At 41.6% G+C, this 25,907-nt stretch overlaps 1 protein-coding gene and 1 long non-coding RNA gene across 2 annotated transcripts in view; one reads left to right on the top strand and one right to left on the bottom strand.

Annotated features, from left to right (window-relative positions):
* apobb.1 (apolipoprotein Bb, tandem duplicate 1) overlaps window positions 1–18,540 on the top strand; it is a 28,722-nt gene extending 10,182 nt beyond the window's left edge. The window contains exons 12-30 of the mRNA XM_012869050.3: window positions 6,325–6,471; window positions 6,569–6,780; window positions 6,865–7,060; window positions 7,148–7,324; window positions 7,442–7,645; window positions 7,758–7,925; window positions 8,024–8,229; window positions 8,320–8,502; window positions 8,589–8,719; window positions 8,800–9,010; window positions 9,095–9,267; window positions 9,391–9,551; window positions 9,650–9,762; window positions 9,857–10,230; window positions 10,687–16,650; window positions 16,745–16,856; window positions 16,955–16,978; window positions 17,081–17,267; window positions 17,355–18,540. Of these exons, the coding sequence (XP_012724504.2) occupies window positions 6,325–6,471; window positions 6,569–6,780; window positions 6,865–7,060; window positions 7,148–7,324; window positions 7,442–7,645; window positions 7,758–7,925; window positions 8,024–8,229; window positions 8,320–8,502; window positions 8,589–8,719; window positions 8,800–9,010; window positions 9,095–9,267; window positions 9,391–9,551; window positions 9,650–9,762; window positions 9,857–10,230; window positions 10,687–16,650; window positions 16,745–16,856; window positions 16,955–16,978; window positions 17,081–17,267; window positions 17,355–18,323 (9,912 nt within the window). The 3' untranslated portion in view covers window positions 18,324–18,540. The remainder of the gene's footprint in view (window positions 1–6,324; window positions 6,472–6,568; window positions 6,781–6,864; window positions 7,061–7,147; window positions 7,325–7,441; window positions 7,646–7,757; window positions 7,926–8,023; window positions 8,230–8,319; window positions 8,503–8,588; window positions 8,720–8,799; window positions 9,011–9,094; window positions 9,268–9,390; window positions 9,552–9,649; window positions 9,763–9,856; window positions 10,231–10,686; window positions 16,651–16,744; window positions 16,857–16,954; window positions 16,979–17,080; window positions 17,268–17,354) is intronic.
* Window positions 18,541–24,639: 6,099 nt separating this feature from the next.
* LOC118566042 lies at window positions 24,640–25,341 on the bottom strand. Its single transcript, XR_004932734.1, has 4 exons — window positions 25,248–25,341; window positions 25,021–25,083; window positions 24,853–24,936; window positions 24,640–24,745 (listed from the first exon to the last, which is right to left on the bottom strand). It is a non-coding gene; the product is annotated as an uncharacterized LOC118566042 (long non-coding RNA).
* Window positions 25,342–25,907: the final 566 nt, after the last annotated feature.

The raw sequence follows: 25,907 nt of genomic DNA, 5'->3' as shown, positions 1-25,907 counted from the left end.
AACCAAAAGAACTCACTAACTGAACTAAGAACAGGTATACAGGAAAATAAAGATCTGACAGAATTGCTTGCAAGAAAGAATAACCTAACTAACTAAACTGAGGACAGGCAGGCAGGAAATATAGGATAAAACAGAACCACAAATAAACTACTATCATAAATAATGAACAGCAAACTTTGCAAATGACAGAAACAAGAATCTACAGAGAATAACCCAAAGAAGTAATACTAAAGAAGTGCAAAATACAAACAGAACGGCAGGATCCCCAGGAGCCTAAAACTCAATAATCAAACCCTGGGACACACTTTGGACCAAGGAACTGTGGATGGATGGATGGATGGATGGATGGATGGATGGATGGATGGATGGATGGATGGATGGATGGATGGATGGATGGCTAAATTTGTTTAAAACAAACACGCAGTGATTCATAAAAAAGAAATAAACATTAACGGCATTGGTTTACAAGCCAAGTATACTGTATCACTTTTCTTAAAACCGTTAGATTTCTGACTCAAGTCTGATCTTAGTGCAAGTTTAACAACCCGCTGAGTCCACACCTCTGTCATTATTAGCAGAAAAAAGGCTAACTAATCTAATTCTCCACAAACAGCTGCCCAAGACGGAGATCAACCAACCTGTCTGCGTAAGTTGCTTCATGCATTTCAATACTTTATACATTTCAAACATTAATCATGCAGAACTGAGAGGATACAAATCTATATTTAATCTCCTCCAGTGGCCCAAAGGTATAAGCCCCTGCATAAATATGAATACCAATATGAAGCCGAATCTTTGAATTCCATCAATGGGGCTTCGCAGCTGAAGAATGGACCCAAGGCCTCCTGCAAGGTAGGACTAAAATAATTCACAATGACCTGTAATCGTCAGGTTTTAGATTTTTTTTTTCTTCTTCTGTTGGTTTTGTACAAGACAACAGACTAAAAAGTTTTTAATTTGTTGCGCAGGTTGAGATCGAAGTGCCACAGATGTGCAGCTTCATCATGTACACGACAGGCTGCAGTCTGAGCGAGGTGGCAGACGCCGGCGCAGACGGCGACCCTGTGTTCCTCCCCGCTGCCAGCTCTGATGCCTTCGCTACTGAAATGGAAAGGTGAGATCATCCACCGAAAACGTTGATATTAAAAACCTACAAATTAAAAGAAAGCGTCTTGAGGAAATTGGTTCAAAGCTAAAAAAATATATATACACGTTTCATTCTAGACATCCTCTGAAGTTTGTGGTTGAGGGTGAGTACGACGTGAAGCTGTACCCTACGGATGGCGAGACAACCACCATTCTGAACTTCAAGAGGGGTATTGTCTCTGCCCTGGCTGTTCCTCTGCTGGAGAAAGACAGAGACAGGAACATGGTATTGTTATTTATGAGGAAAAATCCCGCTCAGCTTGACAGAGCCCTCTAAACTTAATGGCAGCCCTGGAAGCCTTAAAATAAAGTCAGGTTTAACTACGGCAGCTCAATCCGCTGGTGGAAATGTCACAAAAGTCCAACATTTATTTGAAAAATTTTTATTCAGAGGGGGTAAAAGTAAATCCCACACTAAGAAACAACTGTTATCCGAAAATCCTATGTGCCACAATTATTGCCTTCCCTGCAGCTAATTCCCTTCTAGAGTTTTTAATGTTTTACTTTCTTAAAATTCCCAAGTTTACATACATAAACATCGCAATGGCTATATATGTTGGCTGGATTGTGCCTGCGATTTTTCTTTTTACTCACTGCATCAATGAGGAGTTTATTTTAGGGCTTTTTATGACCTGGTTGCCAATAAGTGTGGGGATCACTTCAAATGCACATTTTCCATTTGCAAAAGCGTGCCTTCGTTTCCTCTAATTCTTCATCTCTATGCTAGCCCACCATCCACGGCAAGTGCAGAACCTCCTACACGGACAACGCCAGACAGGACATCGTCACTGACGTCAGCCTGCACAGGGATCTGTCCGACTGTGATAAGTTTGTGCCCATAAGAGATCACAACAGCCCTCTGGCACTCATCACTGGCATGGTGAGACTCCTAAATGCGCCGCAGTAAAGAAAGAGTGCAACAGAAAACTTATTATTGGTGACAGATTTAATCTTATCTGTTTTTTTTTCCTTTTCTCTGAGCCCACCTATATAAATGACAGCAGTGCTTTAATACAAGATTTAGAAACACAATTCAAAACCTTTGATGCAATGTAAAGATACAAGCAGTTTACCTGTGTCTTTTTAAACGGATCAAGTTACTAACATCCCACTCTCCTGATTTGCAGCACTATCCCTTGGCTCAGCTCCTCAGGAGCTCTCAAACTTGTAACTACATTTTTGATAATGAGAAAAAACACATGACCTCTGGTTCCTGCACCGAGGAGCATCTTTTCATTCCCTTCTCTCACAAGTAAATCAAATCATTTAATGCAATTTTTTTCACAAAAAAGTTTTGCATTAATGTCCAATATTTATCTTTACTAATATTTTTTTCCCATAGGGGAAAATATGGAATTTCCAACGTTGGAAAGCAGGAGTTGAATCTGGTTCAGGTTTCTCCTCACAATGACAGAGTATTTGAACACGGTAAGCTCTTTGTTAAAGGCCACTTTTTAAAAATCATTCAGACTGTACAATCAGGTTGTGTGATTTAAAAAAAAAATTTGTAACAATAGTTACTTAATTGTTATTATATTTAAATAGAAATAATTTAGGTATTTGGAAAGGATACTGGTCTTTTTAACTCTGTTCCGTTATTTATCTTTGTATTCTTGGGATTTTCATACCTACATACATTCATTTACACACACCTTGGGACATTTTATACCCACTTATATAGCTAAAGATTTTAATTTATTTTCTGTAATTTACCTATGCGTATTCTTGTCTTAGAAAATGTTAATCCAAATTGGTATTGCCTCTCATATTTCATAAGAATCAAGAGGCTCAAACAGGGATTTAATGGAAATAAGATGTAATATCAAATCTTCAGAAGATTTTAGACAATTAGATGTAATTTTATGGGAAATTTGAGCCTTAAATACATTACTCATCATTCTCCCTACTAAGAGAAAAAATTATATGTAACAAGCACGTATGGGAAAGATACAGGAGTAGGCAAATATGAAATGCCGTCCATGCGTGGTTATGAAATGGTTCTGTGCATTGACTGGCAGTCATTGGATTCAGTTTCATCATCTTAAAACAAACACAACACATCCAGTTGAGAAACTTTGAAAGCTTCTTTCATTTTTTTTTCTTTTGAATTTTCACAGGAATGATTTTTCTATTTTTTAAACCCGTAGTCTGTATAACTAAAATTAAATCTTTTAAAAATATGTCATTTGACTTGAGTGAGCTGTACTTTTCCAATTTAATGTATAGGTTGCTCAATCCAGCTTTTTAAAGATTTGTTTCAAAAAAATGATGACCATGATTAATACAAAATGGAGCTTCCAAATTAGCATTTAATTATCAGGAGAAACAAGCTTTAGATCCCACTGTGGCTGAAAAGTCTCAAAAAGCAACACATCATGTTCTGGTATTTATAAAAAAAATCAAGAATGGCAGAAAAAACAAGTCACTAACATCGATCAGTCGCCTTTAGTACTCCAGAGAACTAAAGTGAGAGTCATTAGACACAAATGGAGGAAACATGGTACAGCAGTGACCCTTCTCCAGGAGCGGCCCATCTATGTGTCTTAGTGTTTGAAGGACTCAATCAGCAGGCCACCGGAAAAAAAACGCTGCAACCCAATACAATATGAAAGAGACTGAAGAAAAATAGCACTATGGCAGCGTTCCCAACGCAAAAATTACATTAACATTTACCCCAAAAACAATGCAGTGTTTCCCAAGTCTTTTGGGAAAATACTTTACTGTATGGACCGACAAGACAAAAGTGTACATTTGTGCAAGGTCTGGTTACATATGCATTTCAGAGAAAGACGGTAAATCATGGAAGTGGGTTGCTATGGAGCTGCTTCAGGAACCAGATGGCTTGCTGCAGTGATAGGAACCGTTTCTTTGATTGTTCTTCCTGACGGAGGGTTTATCACCATTAGATTTTAAGCTTAATTTGCAGCAGAATAATGATGCACACCTGCAATTCCACTTCTAAATGGCTAAAAAAAATAATTAATGCTCTGGAGTGGCCAAGTTAAAGCGTGGGGGGGAGGGGGGGGCTTCAATTTTCACATAGACCCAATAGGGTTTGGATAACTTTATTTTATTAGTAAATAAAAACATAATTTAGAACCATGCTTTTGTATTGAATCAGGCTACAATTCTGACACATTCATATCAATCGGAAGATCTGAAAGGTTGTAAGTAGGAAAATAGGCAATAAGAACAGATCTCTAAGAGGGGAAAATTTTAGTATTTAAATACTTTGGACAACTTTTTCAGCAACTGCTTTGTGGTTTGCAGATTTTAGGCATTAATACAGATCTCTTACTGTTTGTATATCAAGACAACATTGCCAAGGACCTTAACATGGACGTCGTTGAGGACAAGAGCGTCATTCAGGACAAAGACGCGGCCGTGAATCTCATGAAAGAACTGGCCAGTTTGCCTGAGAGCGACGGAGAGAAGAGGGCTCACCTTTTCCACACACTCATCTCCACGGTCCGTGGAATGAAGACGGAAACCTTGAGCGCCGCCCTTCCTGAGGCTGTCGCCGTGTGCCGCTTCCTGACCTATCAGGTTCTGGCCCAGTGTGGAACCCCCGAGTGCAGCAGCGCAATCATGCAAATTCTCAGGACCTTCGACACCTCCGACCTCGAGGTCGACGCTGCCGTTTTCGCTTTGGGACTCATGTCCAACCCCTCTCCGATCCTGATCAATGACTTGCTGGAGATGGCGAAATTCAAACCTAGTAAGCCCATCATGTATGCTCTGAGCAACATCGTCAAGAGGTAGGTGAAGATTTCTTTGTTCTGTGCAGAAATAAGCTGAGTAAAACATCACTCTTTCGTAATTGTTATTGTTGTCCTCTCTGCAGGTTTCACAAAGCTGAAAAAAAACAAATACCCGAGATTCACTCTGTTGCTGAGTTCATGGCTTCGCAGTTGGGCGACTGTTCCGGGGATACGGACCACGCTTTCCTGACACTCAGGGCAAGTATCGCAACTCATAACTCAAAGCAAAGTTCAGAATTTCTGCAAAGTATCATATGGCAGAGGAGATAAGTACTGTAACACGTCTACATTTTTTACCGTAAAATATTTCTGAAGAGGTCCATTGACATGGAATTATGCCAGATTTCAGTAATGATGTAGTTAACACAGTACCAGTCCCTAAATTATTTTCAATTATCAATCATCGTATATGAATAACGTGAAAGGACAGAGGTAATAAATATGCATATAGTTTTTTTGACAACTTCAGGGCATCCTTTATGGGGAAACTCATCAAATATAATACATATGTGTGATTTTGTGTCTTCCACGCAAACTGTCCAGAAATCTTGAATGAATATTCTGGGGCTTCTTCCACTTATGCTGATCAGTTCTTTCCATAAACATTCAGTTGCATACATGTTGACTGACTGGTTAATTTTAGGGTCTTTCTTTTATGGGCTTATTGAGAATTTTCCTATCATTTTCCCCATTTTTGCGCCTTCAACTGTAATATTTATGCCTGTAAAAACTATGATGCCCCTACCTTCATGCAACATGCTTTTTCCTCTTCAGTGGAGTGAAGGCCATTGTGTTTAAGTACAGTGCTTTTTTTTCAAGAAGAAAACTGTATCTGCTGACAGATGTTTCATTTCTAAATCTGTGCTAATTGCACCAATGTGCTTTGCAACAATTAGGCTGCAAGAGCTGTTGATGAAGCTTTTATCCATCAGGAGATGCTTCTTATGCAATACCTTAGCAATCAGAAACCATTTTATAGATTGTATATCAGTTATGACTAAATAACTAATTAGCCCTGAGCATTAATGTGTTCCATGGACAAACAGATCTTAGTAGTTTTTGGCTTTCAATACCTTTTTGGATATTGTCTCAATACTTCTTCCCTGAGTCATTACACTTTATTACGCATCTATTCATTTGTGGACTTATTTGTGTTGATTGTGTTTGTATTTGTGGATTAATTGTGTAGTTCTGCTGGGAACTGTACATCAGTAATACACATTAAGAATATATTTATTGAGAAAAATGCTGAGGCTCTTATTTCTTAATTTCTCCGCTGTACAGCAGGGATTTTGGACATATAGGGGCCTGAGCTGTAAAACGTTAGCGTTTTTGCATAAAGGTGCCCAATGTATTCTTTTAGGATGTCCAAAGTGAGGTAATACCCACCGTGAATTGTCTTGAATTTGTTTTTTAGGTGATTGGTAATATGGCTCCAGCTGTGATGCCTGTTAGTCCTGCACTGCGTACGGCTGTTGTCCAGTGTGTACAGCAGCCCGCAGCCTCCCAGAGAGTCCAGCAAGCCGCTATTCAAGTGTACAGGCAGATTCCAGTCCCGACTGAAGTAGGCAAAACCACTCTACTTGACTATTTGATTTAGTATGTCACCATTTTTAAACAAATCTAATCTTTTTTACTATTATTATTTCTGTTGGTTACAGGCAAGAGACGCGTTTATGCAGGTGCTCTTGGACAACAGCAGCGCAGTGCGAAAGCGCATCGCTGCATATCTGATAATTATGAAGGACCCACAGCCGAATGAGCTCACACAGCTGACCAGTGCTCTGTCCAGTGAGATGGACCAACAGTTCATTAGCTTTGTAATTTCCCACATGAACAACATTCTGTCCTCGACCGAGCCAGAGACCGAAGAGTAAGAAAGAACAATGTAGCTGACTAAAAGGCGGGCACGTTTGTCGGTATTCTCATTAATCGTGTGTGTGCTTCCTTCCCACAGACTGAGACAGAAGATTCAGAATGTCCTGCAAGGTAACAGCATCGAACCCGAAACGGACCCAATGAAGTTTTCGCGCAACTATAAGATTGGATTTGTGGAGGGCAACATGATTTTTGAGGGTGCCAGCTACTTGCCCAAAGAGGTTATGCTTGAAATGACCCTGAGGGCTTTTGGCTTTGAGATTGACATGATGGAGGTAAACATTTTCAAATAATTAACATCCGTTGTGCACTGACAAATTGTTGCCAGGCTGAGACACTGTTTTTCATCAATATGTTTGCAGATTGGTATGGCGGGCGAAGGGTTTGAACCAACAATCGAGGCCCTGTTTGGAGAGAATGGCTTTTTCCCTGACACTGCTTTGAAGACGATGTACTTTGTGTCTGACAACATGCCACAATCAGTCAATGAGATCCTAGAGAACATACCTGCACTGAAGATGAACAGGATGAACAGAGAGGTACTTAGAGCAACTTTCTTTATACACATTTAGAAAATGTGAAATACACAAATGCCTGCTCGTGATTTTTATCCTAAGGAAAATTGTCTAAGAAAATGTTTGCATATTTGCAATTAGACTTCCAACTTCCTGATAAGAGAAATCGGGGAAAACATTGAGAAGCTAATGAAGAAGCTGGAGGGTGCAGAGTCTACGCAAGCAATGGTTTATCTGAAACTCATGGGAAATGAGCTGGGATATTTGAGGAAAAGCGAGATGAAAGAGATGGCCTACTCTGCTGGCATGATGCTTGACAAGATGCTCAAGATGTTTCCACATAAAGTAAGTTTTAAAAAAGAAGATAAGCTTAATACACAATAATTTATTTATTTATTTTATATCAGAATTCCCTAACTTATTTTCTAAATGTCCGATGTGCTTTTACTTGGCACAGATACTGAGGTCCCTGATGACTAACCCCAGCACAGCCATCTTTGCCCACTATGTCTTCATGGACAATGAATTCTTCCTCCCAACGGTCACCGGAGTGCCTCTCAGGATTGCACTGTCTGGTACTTTCACCCCTGGTTTCAAAGGTGGACTTCAGATCGCTCGGGACATGGTGATTATCTATGGCTGTGGTTATGGGCTACTTATAACTTTTTCACAGCATCAACACATGTGTCGTTGCATCAACCTCTCTACCATGTTTACCCTCAGAGCACAATGACCTTTATGCCATCCGGTGGCATTGAGTTCGTCACTCAGGTTGGAGCCCACATCCCTGAATATATCAATTCTGGACTAGAGATGCACACCAACATCTTCCACGAGAGTGGGATCAGAGCCAAGCTTTCTATGGGACGTGATCAACTTAAGCTGAGTCTTCCAGCCCCAACAGACCCTACCAAGCTCATCAAAATAACGTAAGCATTTTTTACTATTATGAGTACAGCTTGCAGTCATTATATCACAAGAGAAAGTATGGATTAATTTTTGCTGTATTTGCAAATTAGAAACTCCCTTGTGGCTGTTATCGGATCAGAAGTGAAGATGATTCCTCCAGTGGTGATGGATAAAGTCCGTCTAAATAGGTGCACGCCTGCCTTCGCTGGAATCAAATACTGCTCTTCTCTGCAGTACGCCGATGCATTCTCTCGTGAGACTGCCCCCTACTTCCCCCTGACCGGTGACAGCAAGTCAGTTTGACATTCTTATCTACGAGTAAGTAATGCCAGACACAGAGTCTAAATAGCTGACAGGCTCTGTTAACTGAACAACACAGATTTGCCTTGGAGCTCCACCCAACTGGAGAAGTTACAGAGTACACAGCCACTGTCGCATACGAGCTCCTCAAGGAGGGAGATGATGGCCAGCAGAAGGTGGACGTGGTGAAGTTCATCTTTGCAGCTGACGGTAGGTATCAGTACAAATGTTGCTCTAATCGGATGAATCTTCAGAAACATAAAGCCAGTCATTGCACGATCCTACAACAGGGGCAGACCCAACTGAAGCACAACTGGTGATGAAATACAACAGAAGAGAGAATGTCATCACAGCAGACGTTCAGATCCCTGACGTTGACGTGGAGGTTGGCCTCAGGTTCGGTGTTGCTGATGAACAAACCAAAGGCAAAGCAACTCATTCCATCTTTCTTGACTTCACCAACAAGAATATCCCCCAGCTCTCCCTAGTTGGACGTGCTAAGTAAGTAGTTAAGTTTGAATACGTGAAACAACAGTAATGTGACCACAAAAGTCACCCGGATTGACCAGCTGATACGTGTCACAGTTTGAAGGACATGAGGGAAAGCATGCTGCAAGTCCAGCTCCTGGTGCCTGCAATCAGAGCTGAATCCACTGTCACTGCTAGCATGAAACGCGATGATGAACTGGAACTGGAGCTTGAGAGTGAATTTAAGGTCATGGATGCCTCCGCTGAGCAGAAAATTGAAATCAAATACGGTAATCTCATTTCACTGTACCTTTTTCTTTTCTTCTATGGCAAATATTGATTTTTGATCAGATTTTTTTGATGGTAAGTAGCCCTTTTAAGGACATAATGCAGGTATTAAATTATGTTTTCAGATGGCAGCAAGATTGAGCTTGAGTTTGAGTCGGATGTAAACACAAAAACCACCTCCTTGCCTAATAGTGACGTCATTCAGAAGTATGGCAATGACATTCTAGACATGCAAGTAGCACAGACTGACATGAAAGTTCGTCATATCTTCAAAAAGTTTGTCGAGGTATATTTCCTTTATCATTCACATTTTCTGTATCAGAGATATGAGCAAAGCAAAACAAACCAAAAAAGAAAAACAAAACATGCCTCTGATTTCTTTAGGCGGCAAACAACCATATGGAAAAGTATGGCGCTGAAATGCTCCCTTACATGAAGGACTTCCGACTGCCTAATATACCAGATATTTCCCTGCCGGAGAAACTCTTCCTAAATACGTAAGATGAGTAAATCAAAGTTAATTTTAAGAGTAATTGCTTAGATAAACAAAACACCTTTACATATATGATCTGCTTTTGTTTTTATTTACAGCAAATCTAAGGTTGTCTACCAGTTCAACAACAATCACTTCACTGTCGTATTCCCACTGCCTTTTGGAGGAAAGACAACAACAGAGCTCAACTTTCCACCAGTTCTGACCACTCCCAGCCTGTCTATTGCCCAGTTTGGACTGGACATTGCCTCCAGAGAAATTCCCATCCCCGAGCTTGTTGTTCCAGAGAGTTTCACCGTCTCTGTTCCTCTCTTTGGCAAAGTTGAACTTTCAACTTTGATGAACAGCAACCTTTATGATGTGGAGGCAACCCTAGCTGCTGGAAAAGATGTTGTAGAACCACCTAGCTATTCTGCACGGTTTGATGTGAAAGGAACCTCCCCGATTGAAATCCTCTCCGTAGCAGTTGAAGGTATTTCATATTAACTATTACCCATGTTCTGCATTTCTGTCATCCTTCATTCAGTGAAAAAAATATTTATTGTTTCTTGTCAAAACATTTTTTTAACATTAACATATGGTAAATAATGTGATCAAAGGCCACCAAGATATAATTTGGTCACTTTGTATAGGCAGGATTTTTTTTTTCACCAATATGGCAGTATCTATATTCACAAAAACAAAATGGCCTGCTTTTAGGATGATTCATGGTTTATAATTTCCCAGAAAATAATTCTAGAAGTTTGTGAATTGCATCACCTGAGGTATTTTTATAGGGGTCCAATGCTGTTTTTTTTATTTGGTGCTAATCAGGCTACTTGTCTGAATGAGTTTCTGGAGGAAAACAGAGGGCCTATGCCAGACATTTAATGACAAATTCTCTTTTGCTATTCCTCACATATGATCTTCTCTCTTCTTTTACGTTTAGGTTCTGGGTTGGTATCCATTACTGAATCCATCAAGGCTCATTTAAGAAGCTCTTTAACCCATAAGTTCTTGGAAGCTAGTTTCAGTACTGAAGAAGATGGATTGATCACGGACAAAATAACATTGAACGCAAAGAGCGAAATAGAAGCCACAAGTCCATTTGGTCTTAATGCAAAACTAGAGCACACTAGTACGAGTGAAGTCAGTACTCAAGAAATGTCCGTCAACAGCAACTTTGAGGGATCATTTAAGGCTGGACCAATCTATGGCACAACCACTTCAACCCAGGCAATTTCTGTGGCCCCATTCAAACCAGAAGTAAAGTTCGATTCTAAAGTTGAGCTTGACTCAACAATATTTAAAGCTGAGAACCAATTTGCAGCAGCCCTTAGCAATGGTGAATTCTCGGTTAGTTTAAACACCAAAGCTTTCGAAGACGTCTTCAAACATGTTGCAGAACTTTCTTTCAAAGACAGTAAGCTGGTAATGAACTGTGATGCCAGCGCTAACGCTCTTGGTCTGAAGATTCGCAACCAAGCTGAAGCCTCAGCTGGTGCGGGTAAAGCCACCCTAAGAATAGAGACAAACGGGGACCATTCAGATAATCGTGTGTACTCTCTTCTTTTGTCCACCTTCGGTGCTAATGGTCTGACAGTAAACAGCAATGCCAACATGAAACTTTTTGAGAATGAAGCTACACATGAGGCCAGACTGACAATGAATATGGATGGTTTGAAAACAAGTGGAACAACTACTCTCCAAAGCCCCCTGTCTTTAGAAAACGAGTTCCGTGCTGACATTGATGCTACAAGAGCTAATCTATTCATTTCCAACAAGGCTGCAATTTATGACATCAAAGTGGATAACGACAACACTCTGGCCATCACTCTCTCTAGTTTGGACTTCAATTCAAAGGTTGAAGCTGGTGCAAGTGAATATGCCTCTTACAATCATGATATCACCTTCGGCCTGAAGCCTCACACTGCCACTGCAAAAATCGACAACCACCTGAAACTCATGGAAGCCAGTTTTGATAATGATGCAATGCTAAAGGCAGAGCTTTACAAGATTGACCTGACTGGAAACATGAAGGCCCTATATGGAGGAGAGGAAATAGTGCACACGTACCAGATTAATTATGCAGATCTAAGCACAAATGCAAAGTGCAGCACCTCTGGAAAATTGTTTGGCACTCACATGAACCACAATACCGAGCTTGAAATTGTTGGCCTTGCGGCAAAGTTTAGCAGCGATGCTCGCTTTAACTCACAGCCGATTCGCTTTGACCACACCGTGCGTTGCAATTTTGTTCCTTTTGATTTCAACCTTGATGCCATGTTCAATGGCGATGGAGACATTACCATCTACGGAAAGCACAGTGCCCAGCTTTATAGCAAGTTCCTTCTCAGAGCACAACCCTTGGCTTTCATCAGCTCCCATGAATGCAGGGCATCAATGAACCATAAGCTAGATAATGGTTTTACCTTTGAAACCACATATGATAACAACATAAATACTGTTCTGTCTCCCCAGGAGCAAAAGACAGGTTTTAGAATTAAATCTAAAATGAATGAGCACGAATTTAATCATGGGATTGAGATTTACAACGTTCAGGAGAGAGCTGGAATTGAGGTTCATGGCACCATCCGTACAAACATTGTTAACACAGGCTCAACAGAGAACCAAGATTTCACCATATCTGGCTTCCTCAAGTATGACAAAAACACACATAGCCATAGCATTCATGTCCCTCTGATTGAAAGTCTGCCTGTCTTCATGGAGAGCTTCAAGGAATTGGCTGTGGTTGTAGCAGAATCTCTGAAAGATTTCCTCAACAACAACGAGTTGAGGACAAAACTTGAGGCTCTTCCCCAGGAAGTAAGTCAAATTATTTCCCAAATTAATCTAGAAGAAAAGGTAAATACACTGAAGCAGCTTTTTAACGATTTCAACCAAAATTTTGTCATTACCAGAGAGAACATTGATAACGTTTTGAAAAGTCTGAGAGATGCCGTTCAGATAATACTGAGCAACCTCTCCTCTTTCATCCAAAGCTTCGTTGACTTAGGTACCAGTTTCCTTGAAAACTTTAAAGTGGAGATAAAAGATGTCTTGGAAGCTATGAATGAACTCAAAACTCCAGTTGTTAATGTGATTGAAACCATAAGTGAATTCATCCAAGAGATTGACCTTGAAAAACTTAAGGGCAGTAGTATTGAATTCCTGTACGATATTGAAGCTCAATATCTGGTTAAAGCTAAAGTACAGACCATCATGACTAAAGTTAAAGATACAGTTGACACGTTTGACTTCTCAGACCTAGAATCATTATTTTCACCTTGGGAACTCAAACACATGATTAATAGTCTGGTGAATAGGTTTCCAGTAGACATACTTGAGGAAGTAATAGACAGGATTAAGCTTCTGATTCATGACTTAGACCTCATTGGCAAAATCAACACATTTTTTGCTAAGATGAAGGATTGGGCTCTACAGGTTGGGGTGGACAAAAAGGTTCAGGCTCTCTTAGAAAAAACAGCAGACTTTATTAAACAGCTCAGATATCAGGAAACCATCCAGGCTGCAGTACAAATTGTGAAGGATTCTGACATTCTTAACAGATTCATGGAAATCTTCCAAGGTGCTATTGACTATTTTAAAACAACTGAGGTTAAAGATATCATTGAACAGTTGAACATGTATATTGAAACCATGGTGCAAAAGCTAAAGTCCATCAACTACAATGACATTGTGAACTACACCAATCAAATTATTGAAGAGTACAGAATATATGTGAATGAGATTATCAAGACTCTCAAAGTTTCTGAGAAACTTGAGGCAGCACGAGAATTTGCCAATACGTTAATATCATCTATCCGAGACTTTATGGAGCATCTGAGAAAGATGAAAGTTGCAACAATTTTTAAATCTGCAACAGATATCTATGAACATGTTATTTGTGATACCATAAAGACATTTGCTGAATACACAAAAGAGAAAATCAGAAATCTGGACATTGAAAACCAACTTTCCGATAGTTTGAACATATTTAGGTTCTTCTATGGAATCAACCTAGAAATTATCACAGACATGATAAGGGAGGTTCTTACCATGATAAATGAGTTTATACCTGATGTAAAAATCATTAGTGAGGTTTCGCAGATCATTGAAGGTATTATAAAAGAAGTGAGAAAATCTGAAATTAATTTGCCCTCCTTCACCTTTCCTCTCACAGATCTTGTTGTGCCCTCCATTAAGCTTAATAATTTGCGACGGATCAATGTTCCAACAGAACTTGACATCCCTGAGTTTACCATCATGGGCATGTACACTGTGAGAGCTTTCACTCTTTCCTTTGATAGTATTAAGCAGAAGATCATCGAACTTATTGATTTGATTGTGAACCTTGAAATCAAACTGCCTGATCCAGATGTGTTCTTCGGAGACCTGACTTTGAATTACCTTCCTACCCTTCCTGAGATAATTTTGCCAGAAATCCCTCTTTTTGAAGTCACATTCCCTAGCATCCCACAAATAGATGCAGAAACGTTTACTAAAGCTCTGGAGATTCCAGAGTTCAAGCTGCCAACTATTCCAAAGGAGATAATGCTTCCATGCTTTGGCAAACTTTACGGTGAGATTAAATTTCTCTCTCCCATCTACACCATCAAGACATCTGCTGAGTTCCTGAACTCCACTGAGAATAAGATGTCACCTTTATTCACTGGATCCTTTAGTTCTCAGGGCACGTCTCCCAGTTTGGAAATTCTTAATTACAAGCTTGACACCAATGCTCGCATCGCAGTCCCAAAAATGAAACGTATTGTCGTTGCAGAAACTTTAACATTCACCCACACTGCCCTAGGACTTGAACACCAGGCATCTGTGACTCTGTATGGTAGTTCGGCACAAGCCCAAGCAAAGACCACAGTTAAGATTGTTACTGCACCTTACTCAGCCAACCTGATGAACACAGCCTTTATTGCAGTAGCAGGGGGTGTGACCTCCAATGTTGAAACATCTTACACTCATGTTGTAAAATTCCCATCTGTTGATATTTCAAGTGAAGTTACTGCAAAGCAGAAGTCAGTTGTACGACAAAATGGCCTAAATTTGAATTTTGAAGTAGATAGTACAGGAAAAGGGAAAATCAATGACCATAACTGCAACCACAAGAGCAAGTTGGATCTTTCTCTCAATCCAAAGTCTGCTAGCCTCTCCTTCACTGGTGACACAGAGTCTGAAATGCTAAAATTTAAACATATTATTACAGCGGAATCTGGCACTTTTAGCTACTTTAAGTTTAATGTCCAGAATGAGGCAGAGGCACCATTCATCAAGAGTAGTCATCTTGTGGCATCTGGACTTGCCAACCTTCATGATATGAAGATTGAGATGAAAGCAAACCATGAAACTGAACTGCACGGTGCAGACAACGGAGTAGTCTTTAATGTCGTCAACTTCAAGACCCACCTTGGTGAATTTTTCTTTGAAAGCCAAAACAAAGCAAATGCCAAGGTCAACATTTTTAAATCACTGAATGCAAAGATAGAGCTGCAGAATGATTACTTGGTCAGCTTAAGACCAGACTTCCAAAAGGTGAATGCAGTCTTCCTTACTCGTCTCAATCAGTACAAAATGTTCTCTAACTTCACTGTGGACAACAGTAGAAACCATGCTGGTCTCATTGTTGAAACGGAAGGTCAGGCTGATCTGTTTTTCCTGGAATACCCAATTAGCATTCCTGAGATTGACCTACCCTTAGTTGACATCCATACTCCACCTATCAAAGATTTGAACTTGTTTGAGACGACTGGGCTCAAAAAGATTTTGTCTACCACTGAGCAGACTGTTAACATGGCTGCCAAGATCATTTACCTGAAAAGCAACACTGCCCCACTTTTTGATGTGATGGGTCTGATTCAGATCCCCTCCATGGGTAAACTGAATTCAGAGGTTTCTTTCAAGTCTGCTATCATAAACCTAAATGCTGAGACTTTGCTTTTTGCTGCAGATGATCTTGTGCTCCGCCTAGGAGCTACCACTACCTCTGTGTTTGAAGGTCTAAACACAAAACTCAAAGGCTCTACCAGTCTATCCACCAAGAGAGGAACTAAGATAGCCAACTCCCTCTCCCTTGAAAACCGTCACATTAAAGCCACTCATGACAGTACCTATAGCATGAGCACTATCTCTGTATCCACATCATCAAATATTACCCTACCTATACTCAACCTGGAAGGAAGCCAAAATCTGATTGCAAATACCGAGTCCAAACCAAATGTACTGTCTACGCTGAAGCTAAAAGGTGATTTCAACATCCCTATGATAAAAGCTGTCGGAAATGTTGAGGCAGAGCACAGTGTAAAAGTGGAAGGAGACGTTGAGCATCTTTCAGTGGAGTCATCCATTAAGTCAAGCATGGACAGCAAAGCGTTAGAAAACTATCTGGTTTCAGGAGCTCTGCTCAATGACGCCAATGTGTACCTAAACTCAAACATTGCCCGCTCTACTTGCACAATAACTGCCGATGCAAAGCTTGATCATGGCACCACCAAAGTCATTGGTATGAATCTGAACCACCAGCTGGCTGCTGAAGCTACAGTGGACCGCTTTTTTGCGGAACTTACTCATTTAAGCAACAATGAGGCAAACTTGTTCAGCTTCAAAACTGAGGGAAAGTACAGAGCCAGGGCAACTATTGACTTTGGACCATCTTCGCTGAAAGCTGATGTTGAGTATAATATAACTCAGCCAAGCAGCCTGGGTGACTTTGCTTTCCATGAAAAGACATTTGCTGAAGTGAACCCTTCCAACTTGAAGATCTCTACAAATGTGAAGTTTGTCAGCCCGATGTACATCACAAGCATGGTTGCTGCAGTAGAGGGCAGTGCCCCTGTCCTAAAGATAACATTTAAGTCCTCTGCCACCTCTTCAATTGTGGTTTTGGAATATGACATGGAGGGTGAGTTGATGCAAATTGTGCTATATATCTATTGCTATTTCACATTTAAAGTACTGCTAGGATAAGAAATGGATATGGCTATTCATTCTCCAAGGTTCCACCACTGTAAACTTTGAGAATGACCTCCTGAACATGATCAGCAAGCTTGACCTGACGCATTCTGACCTGACCATGAATGTCAACCATGCAATTGTTCAAGCTTTGAGGTAATATTTTACATTTTGCCTAACTGTGAAAAACTGCTAATATTGTTCAAACAGCGTAATATATTAGACACATATTAAACAGCTTTTTTCTGTTTTAGGCGAAAACGTCAAGCTGATGACAGGTAAATATTATTTCTGTATATAGTTCTTCATAGTAGAATTCGGTAACTACTTCATAAGCGATATTGTTACTTTTTTATTCTAATGCTTATTTTCTCTGTCAGTGCCCATCAACATCAGCTAAATATCGACATCAACAGTCCTACTTTCACTGATCTGAACCTGCGCTATGCTGCACAGAGAGATGGTTTGAGTGCCTCTGTTTCTACCCCATCTGCCGGCTTCCTTGGCTTTCAGTTCAATTGCAGAGACCCGTCCCAAATGAGTGCTAGGTTCTATGGCCGTTATTCTGTAAGTGTTTTTGATCTTTATGATACAAAGCAACTTTCATTTCAAAATCAGAATATGGCTAAATGAACATCCCTTTTCTCTATCCAGACGGCCCCGACGACTGACGTGGACATCTTGCTGGTCAGATTTTCTAAGACAAACATGCAAATTGTCTACAACGTGAAGGCCCCTGAGGACATGATTGCAGAGTTCAAGACAAGAATCCCCTCAATGATGTCTTCTTTTAAAACATTTGATGACAAGTACCAGATCGCAAGCAGCATGGGGATGCTGCAGCAATCTATCATTAACCATGTCAACGAAGCCTATAAGATCGCAGTCAGCTATGATGTTCAAATGAGTCAGGTATCCATATTCTTTAGGAACACGATAGTACGGTACCAAAAAAATGTTGAGAAATTCCTCAATGCTGTCATCAACCTTTTGAGAGAGACCCACTTCAAACTGCCTGGGTCTGATGAGCTGATTACTCTTCCTAAACTTCTAAAGAAGCTGACGGACAGCATTGCTAGTACTCTGGATGTAACTCTTCAGTTTATCCATGAGAACATGGGAGTGTACTATGACTATTTTCATGAGACGATTAGCAATGTCGAACTGCAGCTGCCAAGTGATGAGGTGATTACTGGAAAGGAGATAATCAATCAGGTCAAAAAGATCTATGATGACGTTGTAGATTTTGTGAAAAACATGGAGAGTCTTGACACGATGCTGGCAAGGTTAGATGATACCCTGAAGGCTGTGGTTGAGAAAACGCAGGAATTTGTTGATTCTATCAAGTCAGACTATTTAGATGCAGTGTTCACCACCTTGAATGACATCTACAAGGAGGTTATAACCTCAGTTAAGCAAGTGGTGGACCAGATCCCTCCCTTTAACTTGGATGAAATCAGCAAACTGTGCGAGTCTATCATGGACAGGATAATTGAAAAAATAGAACAATTCAACAACGGAGTTTTTGGTTTTGTGCAGCAAACTTCAGAAGAGGTACAAGCCTACATGACAACAAGAGATGGCAAGCTTGAGGTCAATCTTCCTTTTCATTTCCAGGATTAAACATCCCACCTAGACAAAAAACAAAGTATGCAGTTCATGTTACAATCTGTTCAGCATGCATGTTCGGGAAGTGTGTAAACAATTCAACAGTATTTATGTGTGTTTTATAGAAACACCTGTCACATCCATTTAATTAAAAAAACTGTATAAATTCTGGACTTGTGTTATTTTACTGGAACTGAAGCTAAAAAATAAAAGCCGGTATTACAACAGTTAAGTGACTGCTTTACTGTTTTGTTACTATTTATGAGCTTTCTTCCACCCATTAAATAAATTGCATTTGAAGAAAAAAAAAACCTGAAAAGAAAAGATGAAAAAATTATTGTTTAATGAAGAAAATATCAACAGAGGAAGAGTAACCAAAGTATTGTACCAGAATCAAGGCCAATAAATATGGAATACAAATCCAGCCATAATTCAGAATACATAAATAAATAAATAAATTATCCAACAAAATAAGTACAGGGTGAAAAAGTAGATACAAATATAAGATTATGCGACATTAAATGCACCAAAAATAATAAATACAAGACATTTATTCAATGATTTATCAATTAATCAGCTACAAATATGTATTTCTTTGTCAATATTTGTCATATTTCATCTCTTTGCTTTATTGCATGTTGTTAACTCTTTCAGGCGTGAATTAAGATCATTTCAGTCAGGATTTCCAATGTGTTTTTGCTTTTGTCAAAGGATAAAAAAGTGGAGAAAATGGTGTCAAAAATGTGTTTATTCAAGGATTTTTCCAGATGTCCACTCAAGTGGACAACATGCGTTTTAAAATTTCTCACTAATGAATTTTATTATGTGAACTTTAAGTTTACAGTTACAATGCACAAATTCTTTTGACTCAAATGTACTTTCACAGTTGACATCAGCTGGCTTGACTGGGTATTTCCAAGTGTCGGCTCGCCTGACCGCTGTCCCAAAACATCTATAATTTTGTCACATTTGGCTGCAAATGTTTTCTCTGACCCCCTTGTTTTTTTTTTTTATTTATTATCTGTTTCCACAGGCAGAAACAAAGTGACCTCTCTGACTGCAGTCAGTTCAAATGGCTAAATTTGATAACCTCGGTCGACGGTGAGGGAATGGGAAACTGATGAGGGTTTATGTCAAGAGAGAAAACCAGTGGGTTGCGTTTTTGTCTCATAGGGCTATACTGTCGCAGTCGATACAATTTATTTATTAACGTTTTTATTCATTAATTTATTAATTTTGCATCAACAATGGTGCATGTACTGCCACAAAGTCTAACTGTGTTTTGTCTATCATGGAAGAAAATGAACAAAGAAGAAACAAATAAAGTACATTGAATGAATGGAATTCAACGATAGGGAGTGAAATACAGAACTAGGACTCATCCTATAAAGTTCTGTTTTCATATGTTGTATTTGTTTGATGCAGACCCCCAAAAACATCAAAAAGGGCTGACTCTACAGAGAAAACTGACCCATTTTATCGTGACAAATGTTTTCCAGAGGAAGATTTATTAGAAGATTATCAAAACCAAAAATCACGTCTGCAGAACTGGCTGTATTTATTTCTGTGTGGTTAGAAAAAATGCTGTTTACGCAATATATTATAAGTTAAAATATGTAATGTGATAATAACAACTCACTTATTGATTGAGCAATCAAGCAAGCCCAGGCTTTTTTTTTGTAGGAATAGGCAGCGAACTGGGGACATTTATGGGAATTTTAGTGTTGCTTCAGTTGTAAATAACTGCATGTGAAAAACAGTAAAAAAAAAAAAAAAAAAAAAAAAAAAAACCTCAGAGGGCTCTTTCAATTTCTCTCACTCTCTCTGAGTGTGACGCATAGGAGATCTGGAAATGAAGTGGGACTGAGTGGAACTGTCTCCCAGGCCTTTTAAGAAATGGAAGAAATAGCTGGAACAGAAATAAAAAAAAAAAGTTTAAACTACAGTGCAAACAGGCTTTTTTTCCACTTAAGCACTACTTCAAGCCGTTCAGTTCTCTTTGTTCTCTATTACATTATCTTTTTCTCTTTGAACAATTATATAACAGTATTTGCTGCACATCTGCAAAACAATATTCTGAACTTTTAGGTAACCAGTTTTGTAAAGCTGACATTTCTATTTTTAGCTGGGAGTCCAAGCTGAAGGATGCCGAAGCTACAAGTGCATAACTCAAAATGTTCGGTAGCTGGGTATATCAACCAGCACAATTTGTCACACTGTCCCCAAGCATACTACAAAAATGGCTGAACGGGGGTTTAGTGGAACGCTCTGTGAACTGGAGGAGGGTGGGTTGAAGTGCATCATTTGCATTTAAAGAGACCAAAACGTGTTGCTCTCAGATGCACTTCGGAAAAGGGGCAAAAGAGGGACTTGTGGGGCAACATTAGCGAGGAATTCAGACCGAAGCATTGTAGTTTCGAGACAATTTTGCTTTGTTTGCATTCGGTGGGAGAGCGTATCTGAAGGATTCTTCAATTGGGACAGCTTTTGCTGCCTCACTGGAACATAATCGGCCTAGAAATATGGCCTTTGAAGGATGCAGCCCCTATACTGGAATACAGCCAATGGAGGACAAGCTTATTGTTGCAGTTTGTGTTCATCCTGTCATTTATGACACTTCAACCTTTCACTACAGAGACAGAAATGGAAACGAACTTGCCTGGAGGAGAGTTACCAAGGAGATCTGGATCTTGGATAAGTTAAAACGCTGACACTAAATATTTAGCCAAATCTTTCCAGCCACTACTAGTTTCTTGCCAACAAATCAAAATGTTTATTCAGAGGAAATGTACAGAAAGTGGTAGAAGAGCTTGAGGGACACATATGAAGCAGTGTAGAAAGAAAGAGTGGTGCAGCACAGAGGTGGAAGTACCTGGCGGTTCTGCCCTTCATTGCTCCGCATACCAGTAACATAAAGCGAAGGGTCGAGGGGGAAAAGGCCTCTAGGTACAACCACCTAGAAGAGCCAGAAGAAGCAACAGCAAGGTCAGATACAAGAGGTCTCTTGTTTAGTGAAGCAATAAAAATGCTGTAGGTTGAAAAAGAAGTCTGTCTCCCCAGCAAAATGCTGTTAAACAATTTTAATCACCCTTTACAGAAACAGCTGAAATGGTACCTGCCACTGACATGGATATTCTTTGCACCACGACATGACGTTTGAGACATGTTGGCCCTTCAGATGTGTCAGAACTTGGCATGATTGTTGCATGTAAGCATTCCATAGTAAAATGTCAAATGAAGGGTCACTTGACACATTTTGTACTAACTTTTGCCTGCAAACAAATCCTACATGTCTTAATGCAGAAAGTAGCTGTTGATACTGCTGATACACCTGTGAAACACATTCTAATCTTCAACAGCCTGGTTACACTACAAGTGCGTTGCTGAAAGACTAGAATGTGTCTTGTATTTAGCATTAATTGGATGAGAGCACCCCACACATGGAGCTAAAACAGTTCTAATCACATCTGACCCAAGATGGCTGGGCTTTAAAAGCCCAACTATAAGGCTCCTTCCTGTGGCTAGTTTTGCCTAGGAATGGCAAGAAGTTTTATCCCACAATCCTTTAACATGCCAAAAAACCCAACAATGAGACACTGTTAAATTATTTATTTTTTTTATTCATGATTCATGGGCGGCGTCACTTGACACATTGTGGGCGGCGTCACTTGACACATTGTGGGCGGCGTCACTTGACACATTGTGGGCGGCGTCACTTGACACATTGTGGGCGGCGTCACTTGACACATTGTGGGCGGCGTCACTTGACACATTGTGGGCGGCGTCACTTGACACATTGTGGGCGGCGTCACTTGACACATTGTGGGCGGCGTCACTTGACACATTGTGGGCGGCGTCACTTGACACATTGTGGGCGGCGTCACTTGACACATTGTGGGCGGCGTCACTTGACACATTGTGGGCGGCGTCACTTGACACATTGTGGGCGGCGTCACTTGACACATTGTGGGCGGCGTCACTTGACACATTGTGGGCGGCGTCACTTGACACATTGTGGGCGGCGTCACTTGACACATTGTGGGCGGCGTCACTTGACACATTGTGGGCGGCGTCACTTGACACATTGTGGGCGGCGTCACTTGACACATTGTGGGCGGCGTCACTTGACACATTGTGGGCGGCGTCACTTGACACATTGTGGGCGGCGTCACTTGACACATTGTGGGCGGCGTCACTTGACACATTGTGGGCGGCGTCACTTGACACATTGTGGGCGGCGTCACTTGACACATTGTGGGCGGCGTCACTTGACACATTGTGGGCGGCGTCACTTGACACATTGTGGGCGGCGTCACTTGACACATTGTGGGCGGCGTCACTTGACACATTGTGGGCGGCGTCACTTGACACATTGTGGGCGGCGTCACTTGACACATTGTGGGCGGCGTCACTTGACACATTGTGGGCGGCGTCACTTGACACATTGTGGGCGGCGTCACTTGACACATTGTGGGCGGCGTCACTTGACACATTGTGGGCGGCGTCACTTGACACATTGTGGGCGGCGTCACTTGACACATTGTGGGCGGCGTCACTTGACACATTGTGGGCGGCGTCACTTGACACATTGTGGGCGGCGTCACTTGACACATTGTGGGCGGCGTCACTTGACACATTGTGGGCGGCGTCACTTGACACATTGTGGGCGGCGTCACTTGACACATTGTGGGCGGCGTCACTTGACACATTGTGGGCGGCGTCACTTGACACATTGTGGGCGGCGTCACTTGACACATTGTGGGCGGCGTCACTTGACACATTGTGGGCGGCGTCACTTGACACATTGTGGGCGGCGTCACTTGACACATTGTGGGCGGCGTCACTTGACACATTGTGGGCGGCGTCACTTGACACATTGTGGGCGGCGTCACTTGACACATTGTGGGCGGCGTCACTTGACACATTGTGGGCGGCGTCACTTGACACATTGTGGGCGGCGTCACTTGACACATTGTGGGCGGCGTCACTTGACACATTGTGGGCGGCGTCACTTGACACATTGTGGGCGGCGTCACTTGACACATTGTGGGCGGCGTCACTTGACACATTGTGGGCGGCGTCACTTGACACATTGTGGGCGGCGTCACTTGACACATTGTGGGCGGCGTCACTTGACACATTGTGGGCGGCGTCACTTGACACATTGTGGGCGGCGTCACTTGACACATTGTGGGCGGCGTCACTTGACACATTGTGGGCGGCGTCACTTGACACATTGTGGGCGGCGTCACTTGACACATTGTGGGCGGCGTCACTTGACACATTGTGGGCGGCGTCACTTGACACATTGTGGGCGGCGTCACTTGACACATTGTGGGCGGCGTCACTTGACACATTGTGGGCGGCGTCACTTGACACATTGTGGGCGGCGTCACTTGACACATTGTGGGCGGCGTCACTTGACACATTGTGGGCGGCGTCACTTGACACATTGTGGGCGGCGTCACTTGACACATTGTGGGCGGCGTCACTTGACACATTGTGGGCGGCGTCACTTGACACATTGTGGGCGGCGTCACTTGACACATTGTGGGCGGCGTCACTTGACACATTGTGGGCGGCGTCACTTGACACATTGTGGGCGGCGTCACTTGACACATTGTGGGCGGCGTCACTTGACACATTGTGGGCGGCGTCACTTGACACATTGTGGGCGGCGTCACTTGACACATTGTGGGCGGCGTCACTTGACACATTGTGGGCGGCGTCACTTGACACATTGTGGGCGGCGTCACTTGACACATTGTGGGCGGCGTCACTTGACACATTGTGTGGCGGCGTCACTTGACACATTGTGGGCGGCGTCACTTGACACATTGTGGGCGGCGTCACTTGACACATTGTGGGCGGCGTCACTTGACACATTGTGGGCGGCGTCCATTGACACATTGTGGGCGGCGTCACTTGACACATTGTGGGCGGCGTCACTTGACACATTGTGGGCGGCGTCACTTGACACATTGTGGGCGGCGTCACTTGACACATTGTGGGCGGCGTCACTTGACACATTGTGGGCGGCGTCACTTGACACATTGTGGGCGGCGTCACTTGACACATTGTGGGCGGCGTCACTTGACACATTGTGGGCGGCGTCACTTGACACATTGTGGGCGGCGTCACTTGACACATTGTGGGCGGCGTCACTTGACACATTGTGGGCGGCGTCACTTGACACATTGTGGGCGGCGTCACTTGACACATTGTGGGCGGCGTCACTTGACACATTGTGGGCGGCGTCACTTGACACATTGTGGCGGCGTCACTTGACACATTGTGGGCGGCGTCACTTGACACATTGTGGGCGGCGTCACTTGACACATTGTGGGCGGCGTCACTTGACACATTGTGGGCGGCGTCACTTGACACATTGTGGGCGGCGTCACTTGACACATCCACTTCGTTGGTGTCCAGTTGCACTTAATAGGACAAAACACAAGTTTATGATATCTCGCCACGTTACTGTTAGGTGACCACATGGCACAGTCAAAATCAGATTCTCAGAATACAATTTTTAGTTAATTACCTTGTTCAGAAGTCTGTGTCAACCTGGAAGCCAATGACTGGAGCGAAGCAATCTGTCTCAATGAAATTTCCTCATGCGACAAGACTGCAAATCAAAACCAGGATAATATCAGAAGTATTCTTTAGGCGCTTATTAACCCCCTTCCCTTATTTCATAATATGGCCTTACAGTTGCTAGTCCTCTTTTCCTCATAGTGTCTGCCTCCAGTTTCATCAATTGGCAAGCAAGAGCCTAGGGAACGAAAACCTTTAATCTTTGTATTCTGAAGACCTTTCATAGTAACATCAAGCGCATCAACCCTTCTAAACTACACTACTACTGAACTTCATAAATTAGGGCAACATGGCTATGAAGCATAAAGTTAACAAATTTACAACAACAAAAAACATACATACCTTTATGCCAAAAAGTCACTGTGTATAAGATTATAATCCAAACACCTCCCATGGTTCCTGCCACAGTTGAAGGCATAACCAACATCTGAGGCTTAAATAGACCTTTTTGCAGTTGCTGCAGCTGCAAATGATCAACTCTTAATTGGTTCTCCTCTCAACGAACCAAAATTACCCAGCGCTCATCGGAATCCGGGGCATTTTTTGAATGAATGCGTTGTAGTTTTTCATACATGATTTATGTTTGCCTTGACAGGTTTTCCTGATTAAAGAGCATGATAACAATTCTCAACATGAAGCTTCAAGCAACAACAAAAAGAAGTGGAAATTAAATGAGTACAAATATCTTAATCGACCACTAAACTCTTTTTTGTATTTTTAGACAAATGTATGGCTGAAGGAGGAGACATAATTGAAGCAGAGTATATCCAGGGATCCTTTTTCAATGTTTTTGTAAATGTTAGTTTTATAATATTACAGTTTTCTCTAAAAAAAGGGGGGGGGGATTTTAAGTCTTATTTTCTGAACCTGATTTTCCATTAACAGAGCTATGTGGATTGGAGACTTTTGTAACCCAGACAGCAAGAGACATTGCATAAATGTAATATCTCAATGTCTTCCCCTGTTACTAGTTACGCACAGTTTAATTTAACATTAAATCAC

Source organism: Fundulus heteroclitus, chromosome 15 (genome assembly GCF_011125445.2).
Source record: "Fundulus heteroclitus isolate FHET01 chromosome 15, MU-UCD_Fhet_4.1, whole genome shotgun sequence".
NCBI lineage: Eukaryota > Metazoa > Chordata > Actinopteri > Cyprinodontiformes > Fundulidae > Fundulus > Fundulus heteroclitus.
Note: the sequence above shows the minus strand (reverse complement) of the source record. Positions and strands in the feature narration are given on the sequence as shown.